Source organism: Lissotriton vulgaris, unplaced genomic scaffold (assembly GCF_964263255.1).
Source record: "Lissotriton vulgaris unplaced genomic scaffold, aLisVul1.2 SCAFFOLD_293, whole genome shotgun sequence".
Taxonomy (NCBI): domain Eukaryota; kingdom Metazoa; phylum Chordata; class Amphibia; order Caudata; family Salamandridae; genus Lissotriton; species Lissotriton vulgaris.
The window spans coordinates 1,418,404-1,433,179 of record NW_028254211.1 but is presented as its reverse complement, the minus strand read 5'-3'; the positions used below and the strand labels follow the sequence as shown (position 1 = coordinate 1,433,179).

Here is a 14,776-nt window from a genome sequence, read left to right as displayed (position 1 = left end):
AGATATTCTGTTTATAACAGAGACATGGGCCGATCTGGCTTCTGACCCTGACCTTGTGGCAGCCATCCCGGAAGGCTACTATATCACTAGACAAGATAGACCGACAGGAAAAAAAGGGGGTGGCCTTGCTATTATTTTACGGCTAGAACTAGCACTAAAAACAGGGACACTAGATAACATTCCTGCAGAAACATTAGCCTTTTCCATCACTCTATCTCTCATTCAAATGTTTAATGGAGTTCTGCTCTATCGTCCCCCAGCTGCTAGAATGCCTTTTCTCCAATCTATTAGCACTTTATTAGAACCAGTGGCAGAAGCCTCTGATTATACTATACTAGGAGATTTTAATTTTCATTTAGAAGAAACAGCAGATAAAGACACACTGAGCCTTACTGAGGATTTTAAGGCCGTTGGCCTAAACCAGCTAGTCACTACAGCCACGCACAAAGCAGGTCATGTTCTTGATGGCCTATTTACAAATAACCAGGCCATTACTTCCCCCACTGTTGTCCCTATTGTATGGTCAGACCATGCAGTGGTGGTCTTTCACGTCCGTGTTAAAAATTATAAAAATCAACATTCGGCCAAAAAGCAACTTAGAACGTGCAGGGACTGGAAAAATATAGATATAAAGACACTATCTGAGAAATTGGAAAATAACAAACCATCTAGAACGCCAGACCCTCAACTGGCAGCAAATAACTATAACCAATGGCTTACAGATACATTTAATCAAGTAGCGCCTTTTAAGAAATTGCGCCCAAATCGCGCAACACCATCAGCCCCTTGGTTCTCCGAAACTTTAAGATTAGAAAGACAGAAATGCCGCAATCTAGAAAGGTGCTGGCGAATCAACTACGACAACAATGATAAAGAGAAATACAAACAAGCATTATCAGTCTACAGGAAGCTGTTAAGACTGGAAACGAGCAAATATTTTACCGAACAGATAGAAAAAGCCCAGAATTCCAGTAAACAATTATACCAGGTAGTGGCAACATTAACAAATATACCAACAGCAAATACTACAGATGTTACACAAGAGTTCTGTAATCAGATGGCTGATTTTTTCAGGACAAAGGTCACAGAAATCTTCAATAAATTCAACAATAATATAATGGGGGAACCATCAGAGAGCCACAAGAACGCACAGTTCATATCCTCTTCTCTGAATGAATTCATCCCTCCATCACTTTCAGAAATAAAAGATCTTATCAAAACAACTATGTCGGGTTCCCCTTTGGATCCCTGCCCACCGACCATCATTAAATCAACAACCGAGGTAGTAGCTCCAATTTTGGAGAATATCTGCAGTACTATTTGCGAATCAGGTATTTATCCTCAAAAATGGAAAACTGCCATAATAAAGCCACTGCTAAAGAAACCCACTCTGAACACCTTGGAATTAAAAAGTTATCGCCCTATAGCAGCCCTCCCTTTTCCATCCAAAATACTTGAAAAAGTTATAAATAAACAGCTGGCCAGTTACATTGATCACAACAACCTGCTAGATAACACCCAGTTCGGGTTTAGGAGAGGCCATGGAACGGAGACGGCGCTTATAAAGGCTTCCGAAGAGATCAGACAGATCATGGACCAGGGTGGCACGGCAATCCTGATCTTGCTGGATCTCTCGGCGGCCTTTGACACGGTCGATCATAACATCTTGATCGACCGTGTCACAGCTATGGGCATACAGGGTAAAGCTGTGGAGCTCCTGGTCTCTTTTCTGTCTAACAGAGAACAGTCGGTAAGGATGGGGAATTTTTATTCACCTACATTTGTGCTGCCTTGTGGAGTCCCCCAGGGATCCTCGCTAAGTCCGACACTTTTTAACATCTATGTGTCGGACTTGGCGAGGGTCATTAAAATCCATGGAATGGGAGTGACTTCATATGCCGACGACACTCAGTTGGTGTTAGCAGTGCATAAAAACGGGAGTGAGGTAGCGGCCAACTTTCAGATAGGCATGAGAGCCATTAGTCACTGGATGGACAGTAATTGTCTAAAACTAAACACCGATAAGACCGAGGTAATGGTGTTTGGAGACCTAAAACCAGCTTGGTCCCCGGTCTGGTGGCCACCAGAAATGGGTAATCCACCTACTCTAGTTTCGAAGGTGAGAAACTTAGGAGTGTTGTTTGACAGCAAACTAAGTTTCACCAATCATGCTAATGCAGTGGTGTCCTCCTCCTTTTACACGCTACGCAAAGTGAAAAAGTTATTACCTTTCCTTCCCCTGTCTGCCGGGAAAACACTTATGTCCTCCTTGGTGTTATCCAAGGTGGACTACTGCAATGGGCTTCTGTTGAATGCCCAGGAGCAGGTCTTTAAGAAATTACAAATGGTGCAGAACGCTGCTGCACGAATCCTGACCAAAACTCCTAAGTTTGCGCCCATTTCCCACATTGTCTACCAACTTCATTGGCTTCCAGTGAAACAAAGAACCAAATTTAAGGCATTGTGCATTATTTACAAGGCGTTGAACAGCAAAGGACCTGACTTTTTTAGGGAATCACTGCTGGTTTATGTCCCTAAGAGAACTTTAAGATCTGCCTCATCTGCATCCCTTTGTATTCAACGGGTCAGAACAGTTACATGGGGAGACAGACGCTTCTTGGTAGCTGCCTCGAGGCTCTGGAATACCTTGCCCCATCAAATAAAATGCAGCCCGTCACTGATGATCTTTAGAAAGCAAGTGAAGACCTGGCTATTCAGTCAATAAATGTAAAGGAGTTGCCTCTTTGTCTGCCTCTCTGTCAGCCTAGCGCCGAGACACCATTCGTGGTATTTGTTTGCGCTCTATAAGTTTAAAAAATAAATAAATAAATAAATACTAAAAAGCATATCAAGTTGCAGAAGTAAAAGATTTTGAGGCTACTGTCTCCAAGATGAAATTAACAACAGGCCTGGACTGCAATTACAACTTTCAGGCTCTGGTTATCCTGTAATTAAACAAAGGATTATGGGAAAGTTCAGCTGAGTGGTTTGAATGTTTCATGATCTCAGTACATTTCCATGCTTGGAGATTAAGTATCTGAAAATCAGACTGGAACTAGGGTTCCCTTTGGATGAAATGTATAGAATAATCCTCGAATTGTCATGTCAGTGAATTTTGGAAAATATTTCAGAGGTATGAATCATCCTTGTGAATTATGGTTTTTCAAACCACAGATGCAGCGATAAACTTGGATTATTGGCAAAAAGACCGTGATTTCTTTTCTTTTTTCAGGTAAAGGCTGTAAAAATGGGGCATATCCTCGTTATTGATGAAGCTGACAAAGCACCAACAAACGTGACTTGTGTTTTGAAAACTCTTGTAGAAAGTGGAGAAATGATTCTGTCAGATGGAAGACGCATTGTTGCCAGTGAGTACTTTTATGGTGAACTTTTAGAGGGTTGACTTACTCACATTTTTTTTATCTTAACATTTAGAACAGAATCCTTACCCAGGGTGCAAACACTCATTGTGTTTTATTTTTAGTAGCATAAGCTTGGTGTGTGGAAATCCGCTTTACAGAAGTTTAACGAAGATGTTAAAGTATATTTTGTTTATTACTATACGTTTCGATTGTGCCAAGTGCTCAGTGGACTGATATTAACCAGTGATTGTTTATGTAGTTGTTTTTCATAGATTCATAGATAACAAAGAACTCTTTTTAAGAGTGAGTTTAAACCGAAACATTCAACGACCCAAATGTATGTTGTGCAAAAGGGTACCTTGTGAAACTCCCTTCTTGAACTTTATTCAATTTAATATGAACTGCAGTTAAATGTTTTTTTACTTCCTATGGTTGACAGTATCAACATTCTCTATAAACCTTGAGACAATTTTGTTGGAATAGACTTCTAGAAAGGAACTTCTAAACTAAGTAGAGTAGAAAGAAAAGTGTGCACAATTGTGCTGTTAAATCAAGAGTGTTCCATAGAATGGAGTCAAAGAAAGGCAGTTCAGTAGATGGCAAACAGAAAGGACGGCTGGAAGGAAAGGCTTGGATTGAGCAGAGATCATGACTAAGTAAAAGGTACTGATGGGAGCTGCAGTGCCGCAAAGAATGGGAATTTGAACCTGTGGAACAGTAAGTGACAGATTAGGCCTAGTATGTTCCCAACCAGTGCTCCTTCTTCACGAACCATATGTCTGTGTTTACAACAGCATTGCTCTTTTTGTATGCATTTGTCTTTGTTTTACTTTTTATCAATGCCTATTGCACATTAGGTGTCCCCCTGTCAGCCCTGCTGAGACCAGGTCTTGGAGGCTGACTGCGAGATAGGTGCTCTGATTTCTGGCACAAGAGATTACCTAAAACAAGGAAGAACAAGGGCAAGAAAACTTGAATAGGTTGGAGTGCATTGGGATCTAAATACTGGACATAAACTGGGTTATTCTTGTAATAAATTATAGTTCATACGCTTTGCGGAAAACTATCTGTAAAGCGAAAGAGATCACAATAAGGCAAGTAGCATTCATTCGTGGAGAGACTTGAGAGACACCATGCTATTTTTATGGAAGACAAGCACTAAGTGAGTCTAAATACTGGACATAAACTGGGTTATTCTTGTAATAAATTATAGTTCATACGCTTTGCGGAAAACTATCTGTAAAGCGAAAGAGATCACAATAAGGCAAGTAGCATTCATTCTTGGAGAGACTTGAGAGACACCCTGCTATTTTTATGGAAGACAAGCACTAAGTGAGTCTCGGCGCATGAGGAACAAAGCCTCAGGACTCACTACCACGCTTTGATGATAATAAACACATTTTTTTTTTTAAATCTTTATTGCAGCATTCATAAGGTACAAGTATGGGCCTACAACCACGGGGGCCGGCCGCTAAACAAAAGTGAAACCTGATTTATCAGTATTTAACACAGCTCCTCAGCCGACACCCCTGAGGTACGGCAGCGATTAAGAATGGATCTTGTACTAATACGCATTGATACATTACAGGAGATAATAAAGGTTTCATTTTATATTATTTAAATAAACGGATCAGGTGCCATACAATATGAACAATAGGACACGGGGGACAGGCCAGGAAATCAGGATATGTAGATAAAAGAACCATACATGGGACTACGGCGTTAAGACTTACGATTCAGAGATCACAACAGTACAATATACATTTCCGTAGACGCCAGTACTCAGGGCCTGCCCACCCAGGGGGGGGCCGGACGTAAATCCAAGGCACTAAATACCAGTTCTCGATAAGGCAAAATAGAGCACTAACCATACTGATCCAAAGGAATAAAGGGAAGGGAGAAAAGAAAGGCCATAGAAAATAAGAAAGGCAAAATAAACCTCCAACCTCCCACCCTGCACCCCTGCCGATGGCTATAGCCTAACCCCACTAGCAGCGTGCCTGTCGCCTACTAACCTAAACCCTACAAGAAGGGAAAGAAGAAAAAGAGTGGGGGAGGGCATGGTCATATGTTGTTCCCGACCCCTAGTCCCCCCGCCCAACCCAGATACCCCCTGTAGCGAAGGACGGATGTCGAGCTACTCTTACAAAGGACCACAGGGGGTACCGTGATACACCGCCCAGCCTTATTATTCAAACAGTTGCGATTCAGGCGCTAATAACAGTAGTTCCAAATCATCCCGATGTAATGAACTTAACCCTGACCCTTCCGAACCAGCACACGGACCCTCCCCAGCGAGACCCTTGAGCACACATACAAGTCATAAATGAGACTGAAGCCATCGAAAGTCAAGCCATTACCACTTGTAGCTGATAACTCTACTAAAAGTTCAAGCACTAAAAGTGTCCTTCCCCGCGCTGGGCCGTTGCGATGTTTCTCGTCTCGGGATCGTAGAATCTCCAAAGGAGGAAGAGACCACCACACGATGAGGGGAGAGTCTATGGCACAGGTCTCGGGGGGGGGGGGTGGGGGGCCACACGATACTTCCAAAGTCAATGACGATGTAAGGTACCATGACACACTCACGGCCTCGGGGACACAATCTTCCAGAGCGCCATCCATTGGTTCGAATATTCGCTTCTCTACTTGTTCCCTCACAGGTTCCTCACACAAAGGCAAAATGGCCGCTGCATGAACGGCTGTAGAATGCTGATTCAACCGTAGGGCACGGTCCGGGGCCTCGAGCAGAATCCCAGTTAGGCATGCATTCATTTTAGTTAAGGACTCATCCATTTGCGAGTGAAACGCCCAAAGTTCCGACAGTATCGATCTTAACGTCAGCCCTAAAGTCGTTTGATCCATTTTATCAAGTCCGGTACCAGTCTCAATCAGCTTCCCGGGTGAAACTGGCATTTCCAGGTGGGGCGAACAGGATCAAAGAGGGCAAGCGTAAACGGTGACTCGCCGTTATCCACAGCCGCGGTGACTCGGCGGAACACCGCTGGCCGGGGTCCCGACCCGCAGAGACCCCGCAGAAATCTATGCCAGGTCCGCGGGACGGGGAACCCCACCTTCAGTTAGCAAGCAGGTCACCTCTTTCTCAATGCTGAGATAGGAAGACAATCGCCACCAAATTCGGGCATAGGTGAAGATTCCAATACGATCGACCGGACCCTGCCAAGGTCCCCAGCCGATGTTGTTGAACTGCAGCCCAGCCTTGCGGATACTCGAGGCCCCGGCTTCACCGTCGGAACAGGCCACAATTTTCAACACGGTGTAAGTTCGTTAAATCAGCAGATAAAAACGTCGGGATTTCGCCATCGGAGTGATGAACGCTTCATACAAGCAGGGGCTGGGCGTGAGGTCAGGATATCGTACAGGATCTTGCGGCGGAATACGGAGATCGGCGGAGCCGGGAACCTAAGCAGCCATCTTGTTTGCCGTCGTAGCTCCTCCTCCATAAACACATTTTTTAACAGACACAAAAAAGGATATGCAGAGCAAAGCAAGACAAAGAATTCAGAAACTGGCCCCAGGAAAGGATGGGGAAGATTCTAGCAAAAATGGAATGGGGAAAGCACTACAGTGTACAGAAAAAGCAGACATACTAACCTAACTGGGAAGACAAGACAAATAAAAATAAAAATAGTAGAGTTAAATTAGTAACTGGAGCAAGTAATATGACGAAAGAAAATGTAACTCTTGAATACATGAACACCCGAAGTGTTGGGCTAAGAAATTAGACAGATGTATGATAGCAGAAAAAGAGGTGTTCAAATCCAGAGGTTGTCTCAAAAAATGGGATAAAAAATGGAATGAGTGGAATGTGTACCGAGGTGGACTGTGTACATCACCTACGAAGGAGATGGAGATGAGGAAAAATATGTGAAATATTATGGGAACGAATGACTGTTGATTCCTATTAAATGTACGAAGGATGTAATTGTATTGAAATGTATACAAAGAAATGTAACTCACCTGTTTTCAAATTAATAAAAAAAGTTTTTTTTAAAGAACACAACTGGAAGTATAGAGAGAACAAAAACACTGGAATACAGGACAAGGAATCTGCATACAGACAAGAACATTACTGAGGTTACTGCAGAATCAGAGAACAGAGAGAGGGATAGATAAACTAAAAAAGCAAGACCGTTACTGACATATCAAGTGTCAATAAAAGTACAAAGCACGCAGAAACCATGAACAAGGTATCAAACAGAGCAGTAAGTCAGACGAAGTTGACACACAATCTCACAGTAAGACGGTTGCAAGCACCGAGCTCAAAGAGATAAAATAACTGTCAGCTCAATGGTTGAGCACTGGAACAGTGAGAAAGAATCAGAGCTCCACCTTGAGAAGGAAGGCAGCTTTGGGCATTAATGAGTGGACTTGAGAAATCCACTTCTTAATTGCCATAGGAAAGAGCTACTGCTCCCAGGTGCCATGGTGCAACACTGCACAGAATAGTGTACGTGCGCAATGCTAATCGTCTCCTTAGGAGGTTCCCAGTTATCAGAAAAAAACACAAAGAGTACAAAACCGGGTACACAACAATCTTGTAGCGCTTGATTGTATCTGAAGATAAACGGGAAGTGATCAGCAAGGCACCAAACTCGCACTGATGTCATAGGCAAGAAAAGAGCCGGGTAAAATAACCTGGATTCACATCCTGCAGAAGTTGCAATTGCTAGATGGAAAAAATCAGAAACAAAAATTGTAGTAAAAGGTCCAAAAAATGTGATGAAAAATTAGGGAATGTGATGCATCTTCACCTCGCGATTGCCTTCTTTACATATGCATCAAAATGGAACTAACATCGCAGGAAAAAGCTTTAGTACGTCTTGTTTTGGGAACCATGTAAAACATCCTACTGACAGACCACCATCTTGGAAAGGCCTGTTTATAAGGTTTGTCCATGTCCCTTTCCTGTCATTTATGGTGTTAGTTAACCAAACAAAGAAAGCCAAGTTTGACATCCTATGCACCCCACTGATTTTTGTAGTCCCTATGCCGCCCTTTATAATCCATATTCCATTTGGCGCATGAAACACTCTTCCATATTTCCATAGGGTGGAGATGCCAGAACAGTTCATGTGGCGAAAATGCCTAGTCCGGAGCTGTACGCATTGCTGAACAATGCACAATCTGGCAGCGTGTGTAGCACTCCTTCCTGGCCTGAGTGATTAAACTCTTTGGTAAGCTCTTGGTGATGCTCTCTGCACTGCTTTTGCACCAGATGGAACAATAGACTAGAAAAACCAGAAGGGATAAGAGTAGGAAAAGTGAAACCAGGAACGGATATATGAATCTAAGCTGACATCAAGGAAAGTCCAGAAAGCATATATATATATCCATAGGGACCAAGAACCATGATAAATCACAAGGCTCTACCTCCAGGACATGATTTTGGTAAGGTTTGAGGACAAAAAGAAGTACATAGACCATGACGCACAAGAACGGTGATTTGGAAACCAGGACCGCAGTCCTATGGGGAGTGATGTGCCAGAGAGGATTCTGTGATAAATCAGTGACAGAGTAGGACACCTTAGGGCCCTCGTTAACCCCACCTTTTGGCAAGATGTCAGAATCCTGACGCCCACCCTCTCACCAAAAAAATTATCTTTTCTGGCTTCAAACGTTGGGAGTTGTATAGTAGGGCTCACGGGCACACATTTCATATTGTGGAAGAAAGGAGCAAGTTTGAGAAGTAGAGATTCCAGAATGACGTGAGAGGTGAAGAGAAAACTCTAGTGATTGCAACCAAACAGTGTAGCTGGATGAAGGGATGCATATCAAGAGCCAACAGATGGCAGTCAAAAGAGAAGTCATAGTTGGCTAGGTATGAACCGCTTGAGGTCAGTTGCTGTAAGGAAATGACAGAGCTCAGCAAAGGGGAAAATAATTTGGAGTTGAGAGCCTAATAACCAAAGAGATCAGAAGAAGGAAATTGGAACGATTGCCCCTGAGGCACAAATAAACTGAGAACTGGAGTTGTGGAAAAGGTAGAAATAGATGTCAACATTGCTGGACAAGGTGGACAAGAAAGTAGAAGGGGGGTGGAGTGCATGCTTGATAGATCACTGTGGTTCTTGGCCTTTAAGTCTATCCTTGCTTGGATGTTGCCAGGATTCTAACTTTTGATCCAGATGAAGATCAGAAACAAATTGGTAACACCTTAGCCAACCTTGTTCCAAAATCGAAGACAATTTTTATAAAACTCACTGATTAGTTTAACAAATGCAAAGAGGTTTACTTTGGAAATAGACATAGAATTGCTGTGGAGTGAATTTTTTGCAGATAGACTAAGTTCCATTAAAACAAGTTTTTTTATGGTTAACTTATGGTTACTGAATAATAAGTACCGGCCGGTTTTGGTTCTAAGATCTTAATCAATATTTACCAAGGCCCTTTTTAAACACTTTTTTCTCTTTTCTTCGTGTATACAATACATTGTATCTCGATATACAAACATAAGAAGCTGGATATACTGATCACATTGAACCAGGGCCGGACTGGGAACCAAAACCGGCCTTGTCAAAGTGCTCGGCCGGCCCCCCTTTCCTCCTCGGGGGAGGGGGGGCGCGACCGCGCTCTTTGCCGGGGCCGGTTTTCGGCCGATTTTGTTACAGGGCCGATTTTGCAGCTGGTCAGCAAAGGCGCACTGTAACAAAATATGTCCCCAGGGGCCCAAATCCGGCCCCCACCCGTGCAGCGCACGGGGGGTTTGCCAATGCCTGCAAGGGCCAGACCGGGCCATGTGATAACCGTAATAAAACAACTATTGTTCAACTCTTCGTCATACCACAGGATCCATAGGTCCATATTTCGACGCAATAGGATGTCTAGCATGAACACAAATGGTGCGGATTCAGGAACACATGTTAACAGATAAAACCTTTTTAACCTATTAATGTTAATGGATCCAGTCTGCACTTGTCTTCATGGGTCAGGCGTAGCATCGTAGAACAGTGTGCAAATGCTTGTTTGTTTGGTGCTTGCCATGTTGTACACTTCTGTTGGCTACATGGGACAGCTGGTTGGTGCCCCATGTTTCGGTGTGATGGGGCGATCCCCATCCTGTATGGCATCCTGGTATTTCACCAGTTGGGCGTCCCACGTGGCTTCTATGGGGTATTTTTACAGCCCCTTAGCATCCTCTCTGCGCAGGGTCCTGCTTTCTGTCTGTGCCCATGCGGTCATGGAGAGGGGGAGGATCAGGGTATTTTTATTTTTATATTTTTGCGTGATCTGGCGCTTAGCGATTATTTTTGCCAGATCAATGAACCGAGCGAGGCCCTCTTTCTTGGTGCGACGCAGCTGGCCTAGTAGGCAAACTCCCCAGTCATCTAGTGTGTTCCGTGCATCTGGCTAGGTGGTTTGTGACCATGCTTCAGTAGTGGGAGAGGGACGACACGCCCAGATCATGTGAAGGAAGTCTGCATCTATTGTGTAGCATCTGTGCAGTGAAATTTACTTTTGATTATTTGTGGAGTGATGTATGCCCTGTGGAGCACGTAACACTGTATAAGGCAAAAGTGGGCATTACAGGGCACCGCCTAATGGTACTCCACGATATGCTGCCACTCCTAATCGGTGTGTGTTCTACTCAGGTTGGCATCTGAACGCTGCCATAGCGTTGTCAGGGAAGTAGCAGTATGAGTGCTCAGGGAGCTTGCAAGTCTACAGACCAGATGGCTGCTGTCGCCTATTACATGCCTGTATTTTATCATTAGGTGCATGTCTGGGTCTTGTTGTATGTCACCCCAGCGTGCTGTCAGGGATCTACTTATGGAGGTTTAGAGTAGAAACTGTCCCTGGGGTAGACCAGTATCCGCCATGAGCTCTTCCCTGGGTAGAAGAATCCAATCACTGTAGAGATCGCCCAACATATGTATCCCCGCGACATGCCCATACCAAGCCCCCGTCTCAACATTGAACCAGTTACATATGTGACGGGAAATCAGTCCCCTGACTTCACACTGCAGTTGCTGGAAACTTGAAAAACACGTTAATTCAATCCATAGGAATGCATAAAATGTGAGAACCGGTTTACTTAACTATTTTGGTTTACATAAAAAAAAATTACAGAAATGAGGAACACACGATTTGGCATTAAATTAAAGACTGCTAATGTATCTTTTTTTCTGGCCTGTGCTGTTTCTTTTAATGTAGCTTCAAGGCATTTGTCATAATATTTTTGAACTTGCAGTTTTACATAATACTTATTTTGGGTCACCCACTTTTCCATCTTTGCTACAGTGACGTTATCAGTTAATTGGATATTATGAACAGTGAAATGTAATTGGTTTTAGTTTAATTCTTAACTTTCAGGAAATGATTAAATAACATTCAGGGCCAGATACATGCAGTAGCGGCTGGCCTGTGACGTTTATACTTGCCATGAATTGCACTGAGTGAGCCCGACTACCCCGCAGGGGTATGTGGGGTATCGCCCCAAACACATTTAGTAAAAAATGGGACAAACAGTGCATTTTACTGCAATTTGGACATAGACTTGTTAAAAATCAATAGCTTCTGATTGAGCACTTAAGACGTCTTCCAGTACTATCATAGTTTACCAAGCAAGCCATATGCTCACACGGGATTTCCTCGCTCCAAGACAGCTTTGAGAAATTGTGGCAGAATTGTGCATTCTTCAATGTACTTTGACTAAACCTATCTAGAAAGCCATAGGTGATGCACAAAATTTAGAAAAAGCAATTTAACATGCCTAAACATTTCCTGATACATTAGCACACTAGCACTTTATTTTTAAAATAAATTCTCTGACGGGTATATTTTTGTTTGCTGTTTATTTTAATTTCGGTTGCAGTTGTTTATATTGGCTGTTGGGAGGCTTTTGAGGTATAGATTTTATTCCGCTTGCCTCACACTCACTGTTTTTAATTTTTCACTCCTCTGTCCTCCGGCTGATAGTGAAAGGAGTTGTTTAGTGCTGTGCCGTCTTAACATATGGGCATGCTGGGCAGTTGCCCGGGGGCCCCACGGGCATAGGCGCCCCCACGGTCATAGGGGCCCCTTGCAGACCATAATTTTACGCAAGTTTTCCGTAAACATTATTATTCCTGTGAGTGGATGTTTAGACAGGGCTAAGTGCACTGCTTAGCCCAGGGGCCTATAATGCTGTTAAGACGTCCCTGGTTTAGTGGGGCTACCATTTTTCCTGTGCCGACTAAGGGTGCCATTTTTAGCGCATGCTCTTCAGTTGCCCAGAGCTCAACAGATGAGACAACACCCAGATCATCCTCTTCCTCACGAAGGACCCCGAAACCACCAGACTCAGCTTCCAAGAAGGAATGAAAGATGTTGCAGCTTGGATGATCAGCAGCTGTCTGAAACTCAACTCGGAGAAGACAGAAGTCCTCGTCCTTGGCCCCACCCCCTCAGCTTGGGACAATTATTGGTGGCTCACCGCCCTCGGCAACCCTGCCACCCCCATTGACCACGCCTGGAACCTCAGCATCATACTCGACTACTCCCTCACCATGACCCGACAGATCAACAAAGTTGCCTCCACTTGCTTCCACACCCTCCACATTCTGCGCACGACCTTCAAGTGGATCCCCCCTGAAGCCAGAAAGACCATCACCCACACACTCATTACAAGCAGACTGGACTATGGAAACACCCTCTAAGCTGGAATCAATATGTCCCTACTACACAAACTCCAGACCATCCAGAACACCGCTGCCATACTCGTCCTTGGCATCGCACGACATGAGCACATCATCCAACACCAAGACCTCCACGGGCTCCCCGTCCAGAAGAGAGTGACCTTCAAGCTACTCACCCACACCTACAAATCCCTCCACAACACCGGACCCAAATACTTCAACAAAATAGTCTTCTTCCACGTACCCAAAAGGAACTGCCGCTCCGCCAATCTCGCCCTAGCAGAACCCCTGCACATCCGCAGGACCAGAGCAGGTGGAAGAGCCTTCTCCTACATCACAGCCAAAGCCTGGAACGAGCTCCCAGTCAACAATAGAGAAAAATTCATAGGCAGTTACTACGATTCAATTTACATTAATCTACTCTTAACATAACACAACATTACATGGGGGATAATCCAAACTCAGTGCAATTGAACAACAACTATTTAAAACATATAGAATTCTCAGTCAACATCAGATGCTCCCCTACACTGCACACCTTCAGGAAGAGCCTCCAAATCTGGCTTTTCGGCTGATTCGGAGCTGCACACTCCCCCGCGCCTTGACCCCATCACAGGTGAGCAGCGCGCTTTAAGCCTCCTGATTGATTGATTGATTGATTGACCTCCACCTATTTGAAGCAGGCCAGTGTGCAGACGCGCAGCCTAAACAGGGGCTGTGACAATAGGGCTTTAGCACTTTACCTTTAAATCAAATCCTCAGAAGGATATTTCTATATTTGTTATTTTTTTTAACTACTTTTGTTATTGTTTCTTTTGACAGTTAGGAGGCTATTGAGGGGTTAATTTTACTGTGTTGAGCTTTAACTCACAGTTTTTCGTGTTTTACTCCCTTGGTCTGGTGGCTTATTGCGGTTTACTGGGGCTGCCATTTTTCCTGTGCAGTCTTGAGGCACCATTATTTAGTGAATGCAGCCTAGTTGCCAAGGGCTCAACAGAGGAGGGATGACCTCCACCTATTTAAAGTTGACCTGTGCGCAAAGCTCAAAAGGTAGCATAACCTCCATCTATTTAAAGCAGGCCAATGTGCGGATGCGCAAGCCCGTCAGGGCTGGCACCAGCGTCCAGGAACCTAGGCCAATTGGTATCGGGTCTGGATTTTTACTCTTGCGCAGACCCAATGTTTTGGAGGGGCTCAAACTCTACGGCCTGTCTTCACAACATGTCTCGATGGATTAACTTTAGAACTGTAAGTTCTGTGATTTCTGTTTCACAACTTCTGTACTCATTCAGCTGAGGGCAAGCAGTTCTGCAAAAAATAATATGCGCTTCTTTATTATGAACTGTCGTTCAATAAGAAAGAACCAACTTGACCTATTTAATTTCCTAGTTTTTAATACTACTAAAGCTGTATTTTAAGAGACTTGTCTCAATGAGAGTTCCACCCTGGATATTGTCCTGGCAGTATTGAAAGGCTATTGTATCAGTAGATATAATCGTATAGGAAATGGCCTTTTGATTATATATATTTCAAGCTATGCTGGTCTGCAATGCACTTAATCTCAAGATAGTGGGCCGCAAGCCTACCTACCGTCTTCTTGCTCAAAATGTCCTATACTTCTCCGGCACCTTAATTTGTCATCCACCCACCCCAGAGGGCGGCTTTGCAAAAGCAATCACTGATTCAATCACACCATATGCTCTGAAGTTTGCCAGTTTCACCATCTCAAGAGATCTGAATTTGCATGTTTATAATCCACATGATAGCCAGTCCTCTGGC

At 43.9% G+C, this 14,776-nt stretch overlaps 1 protein-coding gene across 1 annotated transcript in view; it reads left to right on the top strand.

Annotated features, from left to right (window-relative positions):
* LOC147659640 (von Willebrand factor A domain-containing protein 8-like) overlaps nt 1–14,776 on the top strand; it is a gene marked incomplete at its 5' end in the record, with an annotated part of 1,204,277 nt that overhangs the window by 446,735 nt on the left and 742,766 nt on the right. Inside the window, one exon of the mRNA XM_086951584.1 lies at nt 3,233–3,368. Within this exon, the coding sequence (XP_086807710.1) occupies nt 3,233–3,368 (136 nt within the window). The remainder of the gene's footprint in view (nt 1–3,232; nt 3,369–14,776) is intronic.